Here is a 24,546-nt window from a genome sequence, read left to right on the forward strand (position 1 = left end):
GTGGATAACTTTTTTGATGTGTTCTTGGATTCAGTTTGCCAACATTTTACTGAATTTTTTTTCATCAATGTTCATGAGGTAGATTGGTCTGTAATTCTCTTTCTTTGTTGCATCTTTGTGTGGTTTGGGTACCAGGCTAACTATAACCTCATAAAAGGAGTTTGGTAATGTTCCTTCTGTTTCTATTTGGTGGAACAATTTGAAGAGTATTGGTATTAGCTCTTCTTTGAAAATCTGATAGAATTATCTGCTGAAACCATTGGGTCCTGTAGGTTTTTGTTGTTGTTGTTGTGATTCTGTTTTAGACAGGATTTCTCTGTGTAGTTTTGGAGCCTGTCCTGGAACTTGCTCTCTAGTGCAGGCTGGCCTATAACTCACAGATATCTGCCTGCCTCTGCCTTCCAAGTGCAAGGAATATTAAAGGAATGTTCCACCATACCTGGCCAGATTGGGAGACTTTTAATGACTGTTTCTATATCCTTAGGGTTTATAGATATATTTAAATTGTTTGATCTTGATTTAACTTTGGTATGTGATACCTATCCAGAAAATTATCCATTTCTTTTAGATTTTCCAATTTTGTTGAGTACAGGTTTTTGAAGTATGTCATCATGATTCTCTGGATTTCCTCATTATCTGTTGCTATATTTCCTTTTCCTTTTTGATTTTGTAAATTTGGATGCTCTGTCTCTCCCTTTTTGTTAGTCTGGATAAGAGCTTATCTATCTTGTTGATTTTCTCAAAGAACCAACTCTTTGTTTTCATTGATTTCTTGTATTGTTTCTTTGTTTCTATTTTATTGATTTCAGCCCTCAATTTGATTATTTCCTGGCATCTATTCCTCCTTGGTGAGTTTGCTTCTTTTTGCTCTAGAGCTTTCAGGTGTGCTGTTAAGTCACTAGTATAACCTTTCTCCATTTTCTTTATGTGTTCATTTAGTGCAATGAATTTCCCTCTTAGCACTGCTTTCATAGTGTCCCACAAATTTGGGTATGTTGTACATTCATTTTCATTGATTAAAGTTAGATTCTGATAGTCTGATAAAATACAGGAGGTTATTCCAATTGTTTTGTATCTGTTGAGATTTGCTTTGTGACCAAGCATGTTGCCAGTTTTAGAGAAAGTTCCATGGGGTGCTGAGAAGGAGGTATATTCTTTGTTGTTAGAGTGGAATGTTCGATAGAGATCTATTAAGTCCATTTGAGTTATAATATCTCTTAGTTCCCTTATTTTTCTGTTATGTTTCTGTCTGGCAGACCTGTCCATTGGTGAAAGTGGGGTTTTGCCATCTCCTAATACTAGTGTGTGAGGTTTGATGTGTGATTTAAACTTTAGTAATGTTTCTTTTACATATGTGGATGCTCTTGTATTTGGGTCCATAAATGTTCAGAATTGAGATTTCATCTTGGGGGATTTTTCCTGTGATGAATATGTAATGTCCTTCCTGATCTCTTTTGATTGATTTTAGTTTGATGTCTATTTTATTAGATACTAGGATAGCTACACCAGCTTGCTCCTTAAATCCATTTGATTGGAAAGTCTTTTCCCAGCCATTTATTCTGAGGTAGTGTCTGTTTTTGAAGTTGAGGTGTGTTTCTTACATGCAGCAGAAGGATGGTTCCTGATTTTGTATCCATTCTGTTAGCCTGTGGGTCTTTATAGGTAAATTACTTCCATTGATATTGATGGATATTAATGACCAGTGATTGTTAATTCTTGTTATCTTTTGGTGGAAGTGTGTGTGTGCTTCTCTTCTTTGGTATTTACTGCTGCAGGGTTATCTATTGCCTGTGTTTTTGTGGGTGTATCTGACCTCCTTTTTTAAAATTATTTTTTTTCTTTTTTTAAATTTATTTATTTTTCTGTTATCAGCTTTATACAGTATAAATTCTTATCTTAATAGTGAAATGTTTCATTGAGACTTTCTCAGTAATTGAGTAAAACCATAACTTATTATAAGCCACAGTCATTCTAGGGTCCCCCCTGCTACATAGCCTCCATGGTTCTGTGGGTTGCAGTCTGATTGTTCTTTGCTTTATATCTAGAATCCACTTATGAATGAGTACATACCATGTTTGTCCTTCTGGGTTTGGGATACCTCACTCAAGATGATTATTTCTTGTTCCATCCATTTGCCTGCAAATTTCATGCTGTCATTGTTTTTCTCTGCTGAGTAGTACTCCATTGTGTATATGCATTACGTTTTCTTAATCCATTCTTCAGTTGACAGGCATCTAGGTTGTTTCAAGATTCTGGCTATTACAAATAGTGCTGCTATGAACATAGTTGAGCATGTATGTTTGTGGTATGATTGATCATTCCTTGGGCATATACCCAACAGTGATATGGCTGGGTCTTGAGGTAGTTAGAGTCCCAATTTTCTGAGAAACTGCCATATTGATTTCCACAGTGGTTGTACAAGTTTGCATTCCCACCAACAGTAGAAGAGTGTTCTCTTTGCTCTACATCCTCTCCAACATTGACTGTCATTAGTGTTTTTGATCATAGCCATTTTGACAGGTGTAAGGTGGTATCTCAGAGTCATTTTGATTTGCAGTTCTCTGATGATTAAGGATGTTGAGCATTTCTTTAAATATCTTTCAGCAATTTGAGATTCTTCTTTTGTGAATTCTCTGTTTAGCTCTTTAGCCCACTTTTAATTGGATTGTTCAGTATTTTGATATCTAGTTTTTTGAGTTCTTTATATACTGTGGAGATCAGTCTTCTGTCAGTTGTGGGGTTGGCTTCAGTGCAGAATTCTACCAGATTTTCAAAGAAGAACTAATTCCAATACTCTTCAAATTGTTCCACACAATAGAAACTGACTTCTTTAGGTTGGAATTTTCCTACTAGTGCTTTCTGTGGAGCTGGATTTGTGGATAGGTAATGTTTAAATCTGGTTTTGTATTGAAATGCCTTGTTCACTCCATCAATGGTGATTGAAAGTTTTCTGGGTATACTAGTCTAGGCTGGCATCTATGGTCTCTTTGTGTCTGCATTGCATCTGCCCAGTACCTTCTGGCTTTCAAAGTCTCCATTGAGAAGTCGAGTGTTATTCTGATGTGTCTGCCTTTATAAGTCACTTGGCCTTTTTGCTTTGCTGCTCTAAATATTCTTTCTTCATTCTGTATGTTTAGTGGTTTAATTATGATGTGTTGAGGGGACTTTTTGGAAGGTCTAGTCTATTTGGTGTTCTATAGGCTTCTTGTATCTTCATAGGTATTTCCTTCTTTATGAAGGGAAAATTTGCTTTCATGATTATGTTCAATATATTTTCTGTGCCTTCGAGTTGGTATTCTTCTCCTTCTTCTATCCCTATTATTCTTAGGTTTGGTTTTTTCATGGTGTCCCAGATTTCCTGGACATTTTTTGTTATGACTTTGTTGGCTTTAATGTTTTCTTTGACTGAGGAATCTATTTCCTCTATCGTATATTCAGTGCCAGAGATTCTCTCTTCCATCTTTTTCATTCTGTTGTTTATGCTTGCATCGTTGTTTCCTGTTGATTTACTCAGATTTTCTATTTCCAGCCTTCACTCAATTTGTATCTTCTTTATTGCCTCTATTTCAGTTTTCAAATCTTGAACTGTTTCCTTCACCTGTTTAATTGCTTTTTTTTGTGTTTTCTTTAAAGTATTTATTGATTTCTTCCAATTTTTTGTTTATCTTTCCTCAATTTCTTTAAGGGAATTTTTCATTCCCTCTTTAAAGACCTCTATCGTCTTCTTAAAATCATTTAGAGGTCAGTTAATCTGCTTCCTTTGCATTGGAATGATCAGGACTTACTGAACTACTACGTTCTGGTGTTGACAGATTGGTCTTTATATTGTTGACTGTATTTTTGCACTGGTGTTTACTCATCTATTTTTCTACTTGGTGAAAGTAGTGTCTGTGTCTGAGGGAGCCTCTCAGTTCAATTCATACTCTTGGTCCAATGGGAACTCTTGGTCTAATCAGAGCTCTTGGTCTAGTTGGTGCTGATGGACTCTGTGTCTCAGGGAGCAGCTGTGGTTTCAAAGGGTGAGTGTGTTTAGGAGGTGGGGTGGGGCTTTTACTTACAGGGTCCAGTGGGGAATGGTGGTAGTCTGACCTGCCTGCAAGAGACCTGCCTGCTTGCCTCAAACTGGGACTGCAATGGGTGGTGTAAGGGCACAGGGATGTGCCCTTGGGCCCAAAGCCTGGAGGCTGGGGTGATCAGCTATGAGAGTAGACTCACCTCTTAGTCTAATCTGCACTGGTAGACACTCAGAAGTATAGTTATTGAGTGATTAACCAAGAAGGCATTCGATGAAAATTCTAAGTGATGATGTCACTAATGTTTGGAAGAAAAAACATAGCACTATTCTGAATATGGGGAGTCAAGGATAAAGGTCACAGTAATGGATCATAATTCAGCATCTATGGACTATCAACATATGATGGTGTCAGGAGAAGCTGTGGCCATCCACCAATGGCCATACCTTCTTTCATGGGAAATGTGAATTAGACTGAATGGTTGTGACTACAAGCTGGGAAGGTAAAGGTAGAAATGGATAGAGAAACATGTCTGGGTTTATGTCTGACACCTCAGCTGTTCCATAATTCATACAAGGAAGGATTTCTGGCTTTCTGCCTCACAGGAGAGAGTATATAGATGTCCTACACATTTCACAAAAGCCAGCAGAAGTTAGTCACAGTTGGGACACCATAATGAAATTTTGAACTTTCAGAATCGGGAAGTGTGATAACTTCAACTCTACATTCTACACTACTCTATGGAGAAATAACAATGCCTCATAAGTATGTACAATTTTCAGATTCTGCTTGCAGTTTAGGTAGTTTAGTGTAAAAATATTTTAATGCTGTGACTGATGCACAAAATATGATGATTTTTTTCTATGTTGCCCTCAGACTCCTCAATCTGTATGTACACAGAGCTGTGGTCCTGGTTTCTGGAAAATTTTAGAAGATGAAAGACCAATCTGCTGTTTTTCTTGTATGCTTTGTCCAGAGAGTTACATTTCCAACCAGACAGGTAGAGAATTAATATTTTCCTCAATCTGCTTGTGAATGTACAAGGAGAAAACTAAGGCACGACCATGTGATGTGATGCAGCATGGTTCTCCATATCTTTTTCACTCATCCCCATATTCATTAGTAATCACTGCTGATGCCATACAATGTGTGAACATTTGAGTGGCAGCCCTCATTTTATTGTGTCATCTGCATCCCCACTTCCCCATACTGCCTTTCATTACATAGTAGCTTCATCTCAGCTCTTGCAGTGATCCATACTATGTACTGCCAGGCAATATGAGGTATGCAAGTGTCCAGGATGCATGTGTATTCCTTGAATAAATTAATCCAATGATTCTTTCCTGAAATAAGTCCTGGAAAGGGGCATGTGCGGCCGTTTCCTAAATGTACCATATAAAGAATTAAGTTTACAACATTTAGAATTGTCATTTGGAATATTAAAAATAGTATGAAAAACAAGTCTTTGTACAGGAAGGTACAGCTGTTGACCTTTATCTAGGATGATGGTCAGCCCTGAGATCATATATACAGCTAATACTTTACAGACATAACCAATGGTATTTAGGAATACATGCATTCTTGCACACATACAAATCAACACTTAATGAAAAAGAGGAATAAATTTAACAGAAAATAAGACTATGTTAAGTCCAGGAGAGAGATTAGAGGGAAAAATGAGAAGAGAGGTAATGAGGTAATTATATTACAATTTAAATAAGGAAGGCTAACATAAAGAAAAAAATTGGTGAAAGTAGAATATGAAATTCTAATAATGATGACAATCTACTACTTAACTACTGGCTTCAATAAAACTGACACTTAAGGAACTGTATAACAAATGGAATACGTTATCACAACAAAATGAAAGATGGGGAGATTAATTAAATAGAATTTAGTTTTCTAAAAGGTAATGTTACCATAGGTGAAATTATTGGCAGAGTTCTCTGTGATTGTCATCATCATAAGGGCAGGGTAACTGGAAATATCTAATTCCTTAGTGGATGTCTTCAGGTAAAGAAAAGATTATTAAAAGTAACTTTTCTGATTATTTTGATGTGTGCATGCATGTATGTGCCATAGCTGACATATGGAGAACACAGGATATCTTTGTGGAGCTGGGGCATCTTCCTTGACTTTGACAGGTTTAGAGTTCAAACTCAGGTTATCAGGTTTGCATGGTAAGCCCTTTTCTCTACAGAGTTATATATTATACCAACACCTACCCTGATTCTTAGAGCATTTGCTACACCAAGCATTTGCTTTTGTTTCCTTTTTTTTTTGATTTTGAAATTACAATGAAATTATGTTATTTTTTTTTCATTTTCCTTGATGTGAAATGTGTCATATACACCTTATTACTCTCTTTTACATTACAGCCTTTTTTCATTGATTGGATTACAATTAAATATGTATACATATAAATTATAATATAACTGGATTGTTCTGTATGACATTACTTGCATATATGTACTTAGGGCTGACCATTTTATATTGAATGACAAACTGTGCTCTTCCCTGGGGAAGACCATTTCTCCCCCTCTCAACATTTTGTAGTTGCATCCTGTTCTTTGGGTAGGGTTGGGACATTGTGGTCATTTTCCTGAATACTTTGGCATGTCTGATGCTGTTGTCTCTGGTCGGTTCCACATATCTAGGTGGTCATGTTGATAGGACTTCTGGGTTTAGCTTATGATGTTACTAAGAGACACAATCTCACAGACAAACCCCTTAATTTTTGTTCCTTATGATCTTTCCACACTCTAATCTGAAATGCTCTGTGAGCCTTAGGTTTGGGAATAGTATTGGAGATTTATCCACTGGAGGTGCCCTCCACAACTCTGCATTTGATTGGTCGGTCCATATTGGCATCATCTGTTGTAAAGAGAAGTTTTCTTGCTGGGGAGTAAAGACTATAATTATCTGTGGGAATCAGGGCAAACATTTACAGATTGTTGTTACAGATCATGCTGGTTTAGTAAATTAGTAATAATCATGACTTCACTATCACTGAGTACTTAGGTTTCAGGCATAGGAATGGTTTCTTTATTGTTGAGTGGGTCCTATTTAAAGAGCTGTTGAATACTGTCAAGGTATGCATGCCACTACCACATCCTTAGGGTTTTGTGCTATGCTTGTCATTGATATGGTTCTTAGTGGACATAGCAGGCTAGGACTGTTGGTTGTTTTCATCATTTGGAAGCTTGCATGATGTCTTCTGGTACTGTGAAAGCCAGTCCTCAGAGAAAGGACATTCATGTAAGTTCCACCTCAAGGGTCTCTGTGCTCTGTTTCTGAAGTACATGGTGTCGTCAGCAGTAGGGACTCACTTTTCAATTCTGCCGATTGAACAAGGGCAGCAGTGATAGGCGGTATGCTTTGGGAACCCCTTCACTAACCCTTGACAACAACTCCAAAGGAAGTTTCTCCTGTCTGGTGTTGGGTTTGTGTTTATAGTCTTGTTCTTGGAGAGAGGAGCATCAGCCCAGAGGATAAAGGTTTATTAAAGCTATATGTATCAGTATAAAGAGAATTAATGGTATTGTAGGGTTTTTCCAGTTATAGTCATATAATAAGACTCTGTGGTTTTCAGACATCCTTACTGATATTTTACCACCTCTCTCCTTGTTCCGTATTTACTTCCCTTCCTCTTCCCTAAAGTTCCCTCATCCCCTTTTTCCTTTTTGATCACATCACTTATTCTGGACATCCTTATTGTTATTTCAGTCTCTTCCCTCCCTCACCTGTATTTATCTGTCTCTTACCTCCACGATTAGAGTCTCCCTCTTTTGCATGTCAGCCTTCTGGTCATCTCTTCTCTGCTATTCCATTCTGTTATTCCCCAGCTCGTGCAATGGGCCTGCTCAGTTTCCTGTCTTCTGCAGTTTCCCCAGGACATGTACTCACATCTGAAGATTTGGAGATAGGAACCTCAGATGAGAAAGAACATGTGACATTTGTCTTGGTGGGTCAGGATTTTTTGACTCAATATAATCTTTTCTAGTTCCACCCACATATCCACAATGTTTATGATTTCATTTTTCTTTAAACTCAAATAGTTTCCATGGATTATGTGTATCACAGTTTTATTATCCACTGGTCAGTTCTAGATTATTTAGATGTTTTTCTATTTCCTAACTGCTATAAACAAAGCCGCATTGCACATGCAGAGCAGATACCCGTGGAGCAGGATGTGGAGTCCTAGGGACATAAGACAAGGAGTGGTTCTGCTGGGTCATATGGCAGAATTACTTTCCCCATGTTTGCACAGTGGCTGCCCCAGCTACAATCCCACCATAAATGAATGAGGATTTCCTTTTCCTCTGTGTCACTCAAGCATTTGTTGGTTGTTCTGTGGATCTTTATATTCTTCCTGTGGTAACATGAAATCTAAAGTTGTTTTGATTTATGTTTCCCTAATTGCTAAGGATGGCAGACTTTTTTGAATTATTAATTAGCTATTTTATTTCCAACTGAAAATCTCTTTTCAGATGCCAGGATCATTTCTTTTTTTTTTTTTTTTACATTTAACCTAATTTTATTCATGCTTGCCTAGGGATGGGAAATAGATCATCCAATAAAAACATACAGTAAAAACAGGGGGGGGGGGGGCGCGGAGGAGGGAGGCTTATCATGTACAATGTTTAAACTACAATAATGATGTACCTTAATTACTTCCATGCACACAAGTCTAACATTACAAGTTTTTAAAAAATAAACACAATTCCCGAAGACTTCCCTTCTGGACCAGAGGTGAGTACCCGGGTCCAACCCGGACCGCATCCCTGGCCACCAGCCACCCCGGGAGGACCTCCCCAGCTTGGCGCCGGGTTCTGGCCACCGGGCAGCTCCCCTTCTAGCCCCACCAGGAGGGATCCCCATTTCCAAGCCCCCGGCAGCCCCTGCAGTCTCCGCGCCCTGCCCCCACGCCCATCTGCCCAAGACCCCACCCACTTCCTGAGACTTAGAGACCAGCCCCCAGCTCCCAGCCTGCCCCCGAAGACTTCCCTTCTGGACCAGAGGTGAGTGCCTGGGTCCAACCCGGACCGCATCCCTGGCCACCAACCACTCCTGAGAGGCCTGCCCAACTTGGCACCAGGTTCTGGCCACCGGGCAGCTCCCCTTCTAGCCCCACCAGGAGGGATCCCCATTTCCAAGCCCCCGGCAGCCCCTGCAGTCTCCGCGCCCTGCCCCCACGCCCATCTGCCCAAGACCCCACCCACTTCCTGAGACTTAGAGACCGGCCCCCAGCTCCCAGCCTGCCCCCGACAACTTCCCTTCTGGACCAGAGGTGAGTGCCTGGGTCCAGCCCGGACCCCATCCCTGGCCACCAGCCACCCCGGGAGGACCTGCCCAGCTTGGCGCCGGGTTCTGGCCACCGGGCAGCTCCCCTTCTAGCCCCACCGGGAGGGATCCCCATTTCCAAGCCCCCGGCAGCCCCTGCAGTCTCCGCGCCCTGCCCCCACGCCCATCTGCCCAAGACCCCACCCACTTCCTGAGACTTAGAGACCGGCCCCCAGCTCCCAGCCTGCCCCCGAAGACTTCCCTTCTGGACCAGAGGTGAGTGCCTGGGTCCAACCCGGACCGCATCCCTGGCCACCAACCACTCCTGAGAGGCCTGCCCAACTTGGCACCAGGTTCTGGCCACCGGGCAGCTCCCCTTCTAGCCCCACCGGGAGGGATCCCCATTTCCAAGCCCCCGGCAGCCCCTGCAGTCTCTGCGCCCTGCCCCCACGCCCATCTGCCCAAGACCCCACCCACTTCCTGAGACTTAGAGACCGGCCCCCAGCTCCCAGCCTGCCCCCGAAGACTTCCCTTCTGGACCAGAGGTGAGTACCCGGGTCCAACCCGGACCGCATCCCTGGCCACCAGCCACCCCGGGAGGACCTCCCCAGCTTGGCGCCGGGTTCTGGCCACCGGGCAGCTCCCCTTCTAGCCCCACCGGGAGGGATCCCCATTTCCAAGCCCCCGGCAGCCCCTGCAGTCTCCGCGCCCTGCCCCCACGCCCATCTGCCCAAGACCCCACCCACTTCCTGAGACTTAGAGACCGGCCCCCAGCTCCCAGCCTGCCCCCGACAACTTCCCTTCTGGACCAGAGGTGAGTGCCTGGGTCCAGCCCGGACCCCATCCCTGGCCACCAGCCACCCCGGGAGGACCTGCCCAGCTTGGCGCCGGGTTCTGGCCACCGGGCAGCTCCCCTTCTAGCCCCACCGGGAGGGATCCCCATTTCCAAGCCCCCGGCAGCCCCTGCAGTCTCCGCGCCCTGCCCCCACGCCCATCTGCCCAAGACCCCACCCACTTCCTGAGACTTAGAGACCGGCCCCCAGCTCCCAGCCTGTCCCCGACTGCCATTCTGGACCAGAGCTTGCCCCTGACTTCCCTTCTGGACCAAAGAGTTGGACAAGAGAACTCCCTTTTGGACAAGAGAGAGAGTCTTCCTGAGTCTGTCAGATCTTTGTGAAACAAGTCCACTGATAAGACCAAGAAGGAATCACAAGGAGATGGGCAGACGTCAAAGCAGAAGTACATACAGCAAAATGAAGAGCAATACAGCATCACCAGAACCTAGCTCGCCTCCAACATCTAGACCTGAACACCAAAAATTGGAAGAAGCAGAAGAAAGTAGCCTTATGAGTAACTTCATGAAGAAGGTAGAGGCGTGTGTAGAGGAAAAGACAAGAAAATTGGAAGAACGCTGTAAACAACTAGAGGAAAGGGCAAACAAATTAGAAGAAAACAATAAAGCCCTCCAAGAAAACAATAAAGTCCTGGAAGAAAACATTAAAATCCTGGAAGAAAACAATAAAGCACTGAAAGAAAATCATGAAAAAGCAATGAAACAAACAAAGGAAACAGTCCAAGATCTGAAAAGGGAAATTGAAAAAATGAAAAAGACACAATCAGAGGGAATGCTGGAAATAGAAAACCTGAGTAAAAGATCAGGAACTTCGGATGCAAGTATAACCAACAGAATGCAAGAGATGGAAGAGAGGATTTCTGGCATTGAAGATACAGTAGAAGAAATAGTTCCATCAGTCGAAGGAAACACTAAAGCCAACAAAGTCATGAACCAAAATGTCCAAGAAATCTGGGACACCATAAAAAGACCAAACTTACGAATTATAGGGATAGAAGAAGGTGAAGAATACCAACTCAAAGGCACAGAAAATATATTCAACAAAATTATAGAAGAAAACTTTCCCAACTTAAAGAAGGAAATGCCTATGAAGATACAAGAAGCCTATAGAACACCAAACAGACTAGACCCCCAAAAAAAGTCCCCTCGACACATAATAATTAAACAACTAAATGTACAGAATAAAGAAAGAATATTAAGAGCAGCCAAGGAAAAAGGCCAAGTGACCTATAAAGGTAAACCCATCAGAATAACACCCGATTTCTCAATGGAGACTTTGAAAGCCAGAAGGACCTGGTCAGATGTAATCCAGACACTAAGAGACCATGGATGTCAGCCCAGACTAATATACCCAGCAAAACTTTCAATCATCATAGACGGAAGGAACAAGACATTCGAAGACAAAACCAGATTTAAACAATACCTATCCACAAACCCAGCCCTACAGAAAGCACTAGAAGGAAAATTCCAACCGAGGGAAGTCAGATACACACTTGAAAACACAGGCAATAGATAAAGCCACAACAGTAAACCCCAAAGAAGAGAAGTACACACACACTACCACCAAAAATAACAGAGATGAAGAATCACTGGTCATTAATATCCCTTAATATCAACGGATTTAATTCACCTATAAAAAGACATAGACTTACAGAATGGATACGAAAGCAGGACCCATCCTTCTGCTGCATACAAGAAACACATCTCCAATTCAAAGATAGACACTACCTAAGAATAAAAGGCTGGGAAAAGACTTTTCAATCAAATGGTCTTAAGAAACAAGCAGGGGTAGCCATCCTGATATCCAACAAAATAGACTTCAAACTAAAATCAATCAAAAGAGATCAAGAAGGACATTACATCCTCGTCACAGGAAAGATCGACCAAGATGAAGTTTCAATTTTGAACATATATGCCCCAAACATAAGAGCACCCACATATGTAAAAGAAACATTACTAAAGCTTAAACCACATATAAAACCCCACACATTAATAGTGGGAGATCTCAACACCCCACTTTCACCACTGGACAGATCTCCCAAATCGAAACTTAACAGAGAAATAAAGGACTTAACCGATGTCATGACCCAATTGGACCTAATAGATATCTACAGAACATTCCATCCTAACAAGAAAGAATATACTTTCTTCTCAGCACCCCATGGAACTTTCTCTAAAATCGACCACATACTTGGCCACAAAGCAAATCTCAACAGATACAAAACAATCAGAATAACCTCCTGTGTTCTATCAGATCACCATGGTTTAAAGCTAGATTTCAACAACAACAAAAACTACAGAAAGCCTACAACCTCATGGAAACTGAATAATCCTCAACTGAATCACCAATGGGTTAAGGAAGAAATAAAGAAAGAAATTAAAGACTTCCTAGAGATCAATGAAAATGAAGACACCACATACCCAAACTTATGGGACACTATGAAAGCAGTGCTAAGAGGGAAATTCATAGCACTAAATGCCCACATAAAGAAGTTGGAGAAATCGCACACTAGTGACTTAACAGCACATCTGAAAGCTCTAGAACAAGAAGAAGCAAAGTCTCCCAGGAAGAATAGACGCCAGGAAATTATCAAAGTGAGAGGTGAAATTAATAAATTAGAAACTAAGAGAATAATACAAAAAATTAATGAAACAAAGAGTTGGTTCTTTGAGAAAATCAACAAGATAGACAAGCCCTTATCCAAACTAACCAAAAGACAGAGAGAGAGAATCCAAATCAACAAAATCAGAAATGAAAAGGGGGACATAACAACAGACATTGAGGAAATCCAGAGAATTATAAGGTCATATTTCAAAAACCTCTACTCCACAAAACTGGAAAACCTAAAAGAAATGGACATTTTTCTGGATAGATACCACATACCTAAGTTTAATCAAGACCAGATAAACTATTTAAATAGTCCAATAACCCCTAAGGAAATAGAAACAGTCATTAAAGGTCTCCCAACCAAAAAAAGCCCAGGACCAGATGGTTTCAGCGCAGAATTCTACCAGATCTTCAAAGAAGAGTTAATACCAATACTCTCTAAATTGTTCCACATAATAGAAACAGAAGGAACATTACCAAACTCCTTCTATGAGGCTACAATTACCCTGATTCCTAAACCAAACAAGGATGCAACAAAGAAAGAGAACTACAGACCGATCTCCCTCATGAACATTGATGCAAAAATACTCAATAAAATACTGGCAAACAGACTCCAAGAACACATCAGAACAATTATCCACCATGATCAAGTAGGCTTCATCCCAGGGATGCAAGGGTGGTTCAACATACGAAAGTCCATTAATGTAATACACCATATAAACAAACTCAAAGAAAAAAACCACATGATCATCTCACTAGATGCAGAAAAGGCATTTGACAAAATCCAACACCCCTTCATGATAAAAGTCTTGGAGCGATCAGGAATACAGGGAACATACCTAAACATAATAAAGGCAATATATAGCAAACCAACAGCCAACATCAAATTAAATGGAGAGAAACTCAAAGCAATTCCACTAAAATCAGGAACGAGACAAGGCTGTCCACTCTCCCCATACTTATTCAACATAGTACTTGAAGTTCTAGCCAGAGCAATAAGACAACATAAGGAGATTAAGGGGATTCAAATTGGAAAGGAAGAAGTCAAGCTTTCCCTATTTGCAGACGACATGATAGTATACTTGAGTGACCCCAAAGATTCCACCCAGGAATTGATAAAGCTTATAAACACCTTCAGCAACATAGCAGGATACAAAATCAACTCAAAAAAATCAGTAGCCCTCCTATATACAATGGACAAAGAAGCTGAGAAGGCAATTAGAGATACATCACCCTTCACAATAGCCAAAAATGACATAAAATACCTTGGGGTAACACTAACCAAGCAAGTGAAGGACCTATATGACAAGAACTTTAAGTCCCTGAAAAAAGAAATTGAAGAAGATCTCAGAAAATGGAAAGATCTTCCATGCTCATGGATAGGCAGGGTTAACATAGTAAAAATGGCAATCTTACCAAAAGCAATTTACAGATTCAATGCAATCCCCATCAAAATACCAACACAATTCTTCACAGATCTGGAAAGAACAATACTCAACTTCATATGGAAAAACAAAAAACCCAGGATAGCTAAAAGAAACCTGTACAATAAAACAACTTCTGGAGGCATCACAATCCCCGACTTCAAGCTCTACTATAGAGCTACAGTAATAAAAACAGCCTGGTATTGGCATAAAAACCGACATTTGGACCAATGGAATCGAATTGAAGACCCTGACATTAACCCACACACCTATGGACATATAATTTTTGACAAAGAAGCCAAAAGTGTACAATGGAAAAAAGAAAGCATCTTCAACAAATGGTGCTGGCATAACTGGATATCAGCGTGTAGAAGGCTGCAAATAGATCCATATCTGTCACCGTGCATAAAACTTAAGTCCAAGTGGATCAAAGACCTCAACATAAATCCAGCTACTCTGAACCTGCTAGAAGAAAAAGTAGGAAATAGTCTTGAACGCCTTGGCATAGGAGATCACTTCCTAAATATAACACCAGTAGCGCAGACACTGAGACAAACAATCAATCAATGGGACCTCTTGAAACTGAGAAGCTTTTGTAGAGCAAAGGATACGGTCAACAAGGCAAAGCGACAGCCTACAGAATGGGAAAAGATCTTCACCAACCCCACATCTGACAGAGGACTGATATCCAGAATATATAAGGAACTCAAGAAATTAGACATCAAAAGGACCAACAGTCCAATTGAGAAATGGGCTTTAGAACTAAACAGAGAATTCTCAACAGAGGAATCCCAAATGGCTGAAAGACATTTAAGGAATTGCTCAACTTCCCTAATCATCAGGGAAATGCAAATCAAGACAACTCTGAGATACCACCTTACGCCTGTCAGAGTGGCTAAGATCAAAAACACTGAAGACACTTTATGCTGGAGAGGATGTGGAACTAGGGGAACTCTCCTCCACTGCTGGTGGGAATGCAAGCTTGTACAACCACTTTGGAAATCAATATGGCGCTTTCTTAGAAAATTGGGAATCAATCTCCCCCAAGATCCAGCTATACCACTCCTGGGCATATACCCAAGAAATGCTCAATCATACCACAAGAGCACTTGCTCAGCTATGTTCATATCAGCATTGTTTGTAATAGCCAAAACCTGGAAACAACCTAGATGCCCTTCAACTGAAGAATGGATAAATAAATTGTGGCACATATACACAATGGAATACTACTCAGCAGAGAAAAACAACGACATCACACGGTTTGCAGGCAAATGGATGGATCTAGAAAAAATCATCCTGAGTGAGGTAACCCAGACTCAGAAAGACAAATATGGTATGTACTCACTCATAGGAAGATGCTAGATGTGGAACAAGGATGACTAGACTGCTACTCACATCACCAGTGAGGCTACCTGGAAAATGGGACCCCAAAAAAGACACGGAGAAATGGACAAGATCTACATGAATAGCCTGGTCATGAGTGGGAACAATGAAGGGCGACAGTCGAGGGAAAGAGTGGGAGATCCTAGCTGGATCAAGAAAAGAGAGGGAGAACAAGGAATAGGAGACCATGGTAAATGAAGACCACATGAGAAGGTGAGAAGGGGAGGAAGCAGAGAGCTAGGGAGGCCCACGGAGATCCACAAAGATACCCCCTCAAAAGACTGCTGGCAATGGTCGCGAGACGGCAGGAACTGACCTACTCTGGTGATGGGATGGCCAGACACCCAAATAGTGATGCCATAAACCCCATCCAAGGACTGAGGAATCTGAAGGCAGACATCCACGGCTGGGCCCCTGGTGGAGCACTGGGAGTCTAATTAGTGAGTATGAAGAGGATTTATATGAGCGAGAATTGTTGAAGCCAAGGTTGGATAAAGCACCGGGATAAATAACCAAATGAATGGAAGCACAGGATCTATGAACCAAAGGCTGAGGGGCCCCCAACTGGATCAGGCCACCTGAATGGGTGAGATAGTCAGTTGGCTTGATCTGTTTGGGAGGCAGCTGTGCATTGGTGCCAGGTCCTGGGCTCGTTGCATGAGTTGGCTGTTTGAATCCTGGGACTTATGCAGGGACACTTGGCTCGGTCTGGGAGGGGGGAATGGACCTGCCTGGACTGAGTCTACCAGGTCAACCCCGGTCCTCGGGGGAGACCTTGATCTGGAGGAGGTGGGAATGGGGGGTGGGCTGGGGGGAGGGGTGGGCGAGAGGGGGAGAACAGGGGATTCTGTGGCTATTATGTTGAACTGAATGGTGTTGTAAAATAATAATAATAATAATAATAATAATAATAATAATAATAAAATAAACACAATTAAGACTTCTAGGAGCATTTTATAATAAATTCCTAATTTTTCTTTGTAGATAGATCAAGCACCTCCAAAATACAGATTCCTATACACAGTGAGTACTTTACTTAACGTACATGGACAGCCTCAGGGCAAGCTGACGTCATCAGCTTGGCAGGCAACAAACCATAGTGCCAAATGGAAAAAAGGGCAGTTGCAAATAAACTTAAAACTAAGTTAACTTTTATAATTAAATACAGAAAATATACTGATTCGCTAAAAATAAATAAGATGTGATGTATTTAACACTCACTATTAAGAATGAATACCAGGACATTTATAAACGGTGAACGGGTCTCAATAGTTTACTACGATAAACGCTGGCTGGATAGAAGTGCAGATGCCGTGGAGCACTATGGGTGGTTTATGTTTCGCCACATACTTTTGTTACCTTGAGGTAGATAACACATGTGTACCAAATTCGGCATTCGTTTTCAGTTGCTGCTGGTATCATGTGTCTTAAGAAATGTGTACAGTATGAAAAACTTGAAAATACTAATGAATGAAAAATGTTTTAGGAAAAAAATAGATCTTTTCATGCAATTATGTACAGTCTCACTGTGTAAGTTTCAAGGCAAGGTTTTGTTTCCCGTAAAGCAGGTCACTGGTCTATGAGAATGTCTGTTCACCCTAGCGCATCTCGTCTCCTCCTGCACTGCATTGTTTTGCTCTATTCTTTGTGTGTATGTGTGCAAATGACATGCCAGTTCAAATGAAAACTAACTCACATGTAGAAAAAGTCTGCATTTTACAAACTGAGAACTAAGAAAACTCCTTGCAAATTAATGACACCTTCTGATTCAAGTAAAAAACTGACTTAGAACATTAGTGATAAAAAAAGACAACACATCTCATGAAGAACAAAGAGAAATGTCTGCTGAGTGTTTAGTTCAGATGTTTCAGAATGCTGCTGTATGTCTTGTGAGGGATTTGAGGGGAAGATTTCATAGCGGAAGGTGTTAACGTGGCCTGGATGGACTTGAGTGGGGACCCCACTGGACTGTGGAACTGCGGAGTGCCTATGGACTCTAGCTGCTTGCTCAGGAGGATCTCCCCACTGCCAGTCAGAAGCCCTGCCTCACGTCCTCTCTCCCCACGCTTCCCTTCCTCAACTGGCTCAGGTTCTAGCATTTCAGAATCTTCCTTCCTGCTGAAGAACTTGTCCAGATAGGTGGTGTACGTGCTCTCCTTCTCCACATGCTCGTCCTTCCTGACCTCACAGCAGAACTGACTGATGAGGAAACACTCCTCCCCGCCGCTGCTCACCAACTGGCTGTCCCAAGAGGACTGGTACAAGGCCTCCAGCTGGGCCAGGTTCGCCATCCCCTTTTCCTGCTTCTCTTGGCTGACTGACTTGGAGATCAAGCTTTTCAATTCTAGCTGGGACACTGAGCTATTCAAGTCGTTTAACTTGTCAACAACGTCAGCAGGCTCCTGCTGGGAACTAAGCTGAATAGTTCCTGCTATGAAGGAATCAAAGTCAAAGCCCTGGCCCTTCTCCCTTTCCTTCTCCGCCAGTTGCTGGGATGCTTCCTCCAGCGCTATCTGTGCTTTGACCAATCCGTTCCTCTCACACTTTGACTTGCCTTTTTTATCGGATTTTTCTTTACTTTGCTCTTTCCAGTTGGAAAGATCTATAATAAGTTTGGGCTCATAGTAATGGTTAACTTCACTCTCCCTCCATACCAAGTTATCTAAATATGATGGTGACCTTGTTTTGTAGTTACAGGTGTGGCTACACTCCAGATCACAGTACTTGTTCTCGTGGTGATCTGGGTACTGCCAGCAAGGCTCAGCAGAGTAGCTAGTGTCAAAGGCGGGATCCTCCAGGTACTTCTCTCGGTCTCCATCCAAGTATTTTCGAGGATCAACTTGAACTTCTTCTTCCTCGGTGACATCAGACAGAGCTCTTGGGTCAAGCTGAACCTCATCGATATCAAAGTTGTTATGAATAGGCCAGTCATGCTCCGAGAACTGACAATCATGATACCTTTCCCAGTTATAAATGTGACTGTGTGTTTCATCCATAAGTAAAATATCATCAACTTCATCTTCTATGTGAAAAGGATGGCTTGAAATTGGCTCATCCGTTGGAAAAGAGTAGATGCTCATGTAAGGATGGGAAAGCGCTTCCTCTGCTGTTAGCCGGTCCATGGGGCTGAATGTCAGAATCTGTTCCAGGAAATCCAGTGCTTCTCGACTAATTCCCGGAAGCAGCTGAGTTAGCGGTTTGTGTGGCTCAGTCATGTCGTTTCTAATGTAAACTGGAATCACACTGAGAAGCTCCTGACGATCTTCCTCATGCACAACAGGAATAGATTCTAAGATGAGCTGCATCTGTTCAAGTTCGTGTGCACCTGCAAAGAGGGTTTTACCAGTCAACATTTCAGCAAAGATACAGCCTGCAGCCCACATGTCAATGGCTTTAGTATAATTATTAGGAGAAAGTAAAAGTCGTGGAGATCTGTACCATTTGGTAACCAATCCTTCAGAAAGATGACCCTTATGGGAATAATGAGGATCCATGATCCGTGCCAAACCAAAGTCACCTATCTTCAGCACCAAGTCTTCAGTGTTAATGAAAAGATTAGCTGGCTTGAGATCTCTGTGCAGTACGTTTGCAGAATGGATATACTTGAGCCCACGTAGCAGCTGATACATGAAAAGCCTGGCATGCTCTTCCAGTAGAGGGCCCTGCTCCAGCACGTTCGCCAAGTCTGTCTCCATGTACTCCTGAACTATGTAGACGCTGTTCAGCTCCGTGAGAGAGCCCACATCATCTGTTAACTGGCTTCCACTGGGACCAAGAATTTCAAACACTTTCACAATGTTATCATGGTCAAGTCTTCTAATAATTTTGATTTCACGGAGAGCATGTTTGACGCTCTGGGGATCGGTGAGGACAATTTTCTTGATGGCTACTCTTTTGTCACAGTCATTGTCTACAGCAGAAAAAACCAAGCCATTGCCTCCACAGCCCAATGGTTTTAAGTCCATGTACCTAGAGCCCAGATCAAAACCATGAATGTTCATGAGACTTTCAAATTTCTCTGCCATTCTGAAACCCTTTCAATTGCCTTTTCCTTTCAAATTGTTGAACTTGTGTAAACAAGGAAGACAACTGGCATCAAAAGGAAAGATCTCTCAAAAAGGGAGAAAAACAATTCCGTTTCCACAGCACGATGGTTTCTTGATGTTCATTGCAGACGCCAACCAGGCCCGCTGAGTTCCCCTCAAACTTAAAGCTCAAAAATCTCTATTCATACTGAGAATCAAAAAGATTGCAGTGCTCATAGTTCAAGGAAGGGCAGCAACTCTGCAGACATTTAAAGAAAACACTCAAGAAACTCAAACGGAATGAAATGACATACTATGCACTCAGATAGACTATGCTAACCGACTTAACATGGGACAAAACTGTGAATAAATATGCACCCGGCAGGCCTCCGTGGACATCCTCTCACAGTGCAGATACATTCAGTGTTGGACTGGTCCTGAGCAGCATCCTAAGGCGCTGAAAGCACTATTCCCTTTGCTTCCTCTCTTCCTTGTTGCTGTATTTCAACAGGAAGCCCTGGTGATGTTGGCTGACAGGTATCTTTTGTTAGTGATCAGGTGGCTCCAGCTCACCACAATCACAATCAAAGCTACCGTCCATCTTACTCTGATACAACGGGACTCCTCCGACTCATCGAGAGTGTGCAGGGCCCGCGGACAGCCCCCAAGGTCGGCTCAGGTCTCCGGCTGTGCTGGCGGCAGCGGCGGCGTCTCCGAGGCTCTCGCTTTGCCGCAGTCGCCGCCATGTAACCCCGACCCGCCGCCAGGATCATTTCTTATAGAATAGGTCATTTGTTTTTTAAGACTTTGTTTTTTTTTTTTTTTTTCACTTCTTTGTATATTCTGGATATCAATCCACTGTCAGATATATACCCGGCAAAGATCCTCTCCCATTCTGCAGGCTTTATCCCCACTCAGTTGACTATTTCTTTGACTGTAAAGAGGCATTTTATTTCATGAACTCCTACTTTTCAGTTGTTAGCATTAATTCTTAGTCAAATGGAGTCCTATTCAGAAAGTCTTTTCCTGAACCTGGATCATGGAGACTTTTGATTATGTTTTCTTCTAACAATTTCAGTGTTCGTGTTTTCAGGTTCAGGTCTTTGATCCTTTGGAGTTACAATTGCAACGGGTGCTAGATATGGGCATAATTGCATTTTTCTACTTGTGGAACTCCAGTTTTTCAAAGAACATGTCTTCATGATGTTTTCAATTCTCTATCCTGTTTTTAGTGTCTTTATTGAATATTAAATGACTAATCTAACATATGCTCAAATTTGGGTTTGGATTTATGTGTTGATCTATAGATATATTTTTCTGCCAGTGCCATATTATTTTGTGGTTGTTTTTGGCACAGCCATATCTCAGTGTAATGGCAGAAGTTATAAAGCCAGCACAGCTGCTTGACAAAGATCCAGCAGAGCTGAGCCACATGATGGCTGCCATGCCACCTTTGGTTTTCATCTCCACCTGTTACATACTTGGGGTACTTTTAATATTTGTACAATTTGGGTATGTTGGACTGATGGAAAATTCCATATGAATCAATTATTCCTACTCCAAGGAATGCTGCTTCTAAGCCTACCCAGGAAAGTCCTGAACATACTATTCCCCACTTTGAGGGAGATATCCTTATCTACTTGAAGGTCTTCCTTATGCTTTGGAGGTTGTGACACATAAAGAAGAAGCCAGAGGTCTCTGCATGAGGCTATGAGATATTCTTGAAACATCTGTCCCTGTACTTACACTGGGGAACAAGATATTCAAACCAAAGTAAATTCAAAAAGGTCAACAAGATCTGGTGGGCTAGAGGAGTTGGCCACAGTTCAGATTATAAGTCTCTTCCCACTGTACACTCAGACATTTGTGTGGCATACAACTCTGTAGCAGAAGTCTTAAAAGTTTTTATTGATAAAATCAAACCTGAGGCCAGTTATTGGGGTGAATACTGGAATATCAGAGAAACAGAACAAGCCACAGCTTCCTCACCTCGACAGTTCCTCAGCTGATTCTTTTTCCTCAGACTGGAAGCTTCTCAGTCCTCATCCAGAATGGGTCTCTGCTGAACTGCTGCTAGAAGCCTGAAAGCTTAACCAGCCAAATGCTTCTAGTTTCTGGTCTTCAAGCCTTATATATCATTCTGTTTTTGCCATCACTCCCTGGGATTAAAGGCTCGCTTCTTGGGATTAAAGGCATGTGTCACCATACCTGGCTGTTTCCAATGTGGCCTTAAACAGATAGATTTCTGCCTCTGGAATGCTAGGATTAAAGGTGTGTGCTACCACTGCCTATCCTAAGTACCTAGTGGCTTTTCTGTTCTCTGACTCCAGATAAGTTTATTAGGGTGCACAATATTTTGGAGAACACAATACCACCACACAAGTCTGCCCTACATAGAGACATATTGATGAGCGAAGTGTGGAGTGGAAAGATGATAAAAAGTATGAGGTGTTAGGACCTCCCTTTCTTAGAAGTTAGCTCATGTAGAGCCACTATAATGTCACATGACCAAGGAATAACAGAATGCCAGGATTAGACATACAGACGAATTCTATAAGGATATAAATGTGAACATTGATTGTATTATGCCAGAATTTGAATAATAACTGCAGCAGCTTTAGCCTGAGGATTTTTCCTGGGTACTCTGACCACTAAGGGTTATTAATACACTTCTTGGGACATGACAAAATGCCCAAGGTGGTTGAAGATTTTGTTTTGGTCTAATGTCCTTGAAGCAACCAAAACAACCAGCCTGAGCACATGCTGTCATATTCCTCTAGATACTCAAAAATTGGGTTATGGGGTTTATGAGTAAGAATGAAAACTCTATTAATGATGTCAAAACTTGAGGGGAAATGACTGGAAATGATAACTCTGTTCTGTCATAGTTTATTAATGATGACTAAAAGATGAGCAAAAGGAAGTGAAACATATGTCCAAAAACAAAAATGATATGATCTATGTTTTGGAACATCATGAATGTATCCCTGCTAACTAAATTCTGAATAAATAAAGAAACAATCTGGCTGCTAGTCAGTCAGGCTGCAAGATTCTCCCGACCACCATGGCCTGGCTCACTTCATTCTCCTGCGGACTCCTTACATCCTCCGCAGGACCCATCCACCATCGGGGAATGGCTTCTGGCAAGTTTTGGTGTGTGTGAGTGTGTGTGTGTGTGTGTGTGTGTGTGTGTGTGTGTGTGTGTGTGTGTGTGTATTTTACTATGCCTCTGTAATATATCATAAAATTCAGAATGGTAATCCTGTCATAGTTATTTCTTATTCAGTATTATTTTGGTCTCCTTGGTGTGCTAAATTTTGGTATAGTTTTTTCTATCTGCAACAAATGAGATCAAGATTTTGATTGGGTTTGCATTGAATTTATAAATAGCTTTCAGTAGAATGTTCATTTTCATAAACTTAATTCTACAAATCAGTGATCACAGGATGGGATGTCTTTTAATTTTCTATTGTCTTTCCTGTTTTTTTTCAAGGTTTTAAAGTTCTCCTGTCAAAGTCCTTTGCTTCCTTGCTTAGATTTCTTCCTAAGTAATTTATTTTCTTTAGGAGAATTGTGAATGGGAGTCTGTCCATGCTCTCCTTCCTATGTTTGTTGTTAGTGTATAAAAAAAGGACATTGATTTGTGCAAGACGATTCTGTATCCTGTCACATAGTTGTATTTGTTAATCATTTCAAGAATTTTTTTGGTATATATTGTGGGGATCTCTAGTGTATAATACCATATCATCTGCAAATAGGGATAGTTTGACTTCTTTCTCTATTTGTATTCCTTTAACTTACTTATCTTGCCTTATTGCTCCAGCTAATACTCTCAGCACAATATTGAAAAGAAGTGGGAGTGGTGGACTTAGTTGTCTGATTTCTTACTTCAGTGGAATTGTTTTAAGTTTTTCTCCATTGAGAATGATATTGCCTATGGGTTTCTTATATATTGCTTTAATTGTGTTGAGGTATGTTCCCTCTTTCTGTATGTTGTCTAGAACATTTATGATAAAGGGAGTTGAATTTTGTCACCTTTTTTCATCAATTGATATGTTCATGTGACTTCTGTCTATAATCCATTTATGTGGATTTTACATTTATTGAGTTAAATATGTTGAACTATTCCTACATTTCAGTGATAAGGCCATCTTAGTCATGGTATACAATAGTTTTGATGTGAGTCTGTATTCTATTTGCAACTATTTTATTGAATCTATGTTTCTTAGGGATAATGGCATGTGGTTTTCTTGTTTTTGTTGGACCATTCCCTGGTTTTGGTATTAGAATGAAAATGGCTTTCTAAGGGAGCTTGGAAATGATCCTTCTCTTCTATTTTTTAAATATATTAAGAAGGTCTGACTGTATATCTTCTTTGAATGTCTGGTGGAATTCTGCTGTGAGATCATCTGGACTTGGACATTTTTAAAGCTGGAAGGAATTTATTGTTTCAATCTGCTCTGCATTATGTGTTTGTTTAGCTTGTTGACTTGGTGTTTTGATTTTTTAATGGTTTGGCCAAATCTAGAAACTTATCTATTTCATATAGGTTTTCAAGAATACTGGAATACAGGTTTTCTTTCTTTTTTTTATAATAGTCCCTTACAATAATCTATGCTTCTTGTTGTTTGTTGTAATATTTCCCTGTCATTTCTGATTTCTTTTTCTTCCTTCTTCTTTTTTTTGGTCATTTCTGATTTCTTAATCTGACTCCTCCATTCTTTCTTTGGGCTACTTGAACCAAGTGTCTGTCTTTATTTATCTCCTCAAAAAGTCGGTTCTTATGTTGGTTGCTTCTTTGTATTGTTTTCTTTGTTTCTATTTCATTTATTTCTCCTCTGATTTTTGTGGTGGTGTTGTGTTCCCCGAAATATTGTGCACCCTAATAAACTTATCTGGGGTCAGAGACAGAATATCCACAATATTAAACACAGAGGATAGGCAGTGGTAGCACATG

At 41.2% G+C, this 24,546-nt stretch overlaps 1 protein-coding gene and 1 pseudogene across 1 annotated transcript in view; one reads left to right on the plus strand and one right to left on the minus strand.

Annotated features, from left to right (window-relative positions):
• Positions 1–24,546, plus strand: part of LOC102916305 (vomeronasal type-2 receptor 116-like) — a 92,436-nt gene that overhangs the window by 58,327 nt on the left and 9,563 nt on the right. Inside the window, exon 8 of the mRNA XM_076560379.1 lies at positions 4,890–5,013. Within this exon, the coding sequence (XP_076416494.1) occupies positions 4,890–5,013 (124 nt within the window). The remainder of the gene's footprint in view (positions 1–4,889; positions 5,014–24,546) is intronic.
• LOC143270611 (mitogen-activated protein kinase 6 pseudogene) lies at positions 16,809–20,344 on the minus strand (annotated as a pseudogene).

The sequence above is a fragment of the Peromyscus maniculatus genome, chromosome 23, assembly GCF_049852395.1.
Source record: "Peromyscus maniculatus bairdii isolate BWxNUB_F1_BW_parent chromosome 23, HU_Pman_BW_mat_3.1, whole genome shotgun sequence".
Classification (NCBI taxonomy): domain Eukaryota; kingdom Metazoa; phylum Chordata; class Mammalia; order Rodentia; family Cricetidae; genus Peromyscus; species Peromyscus maniculatus.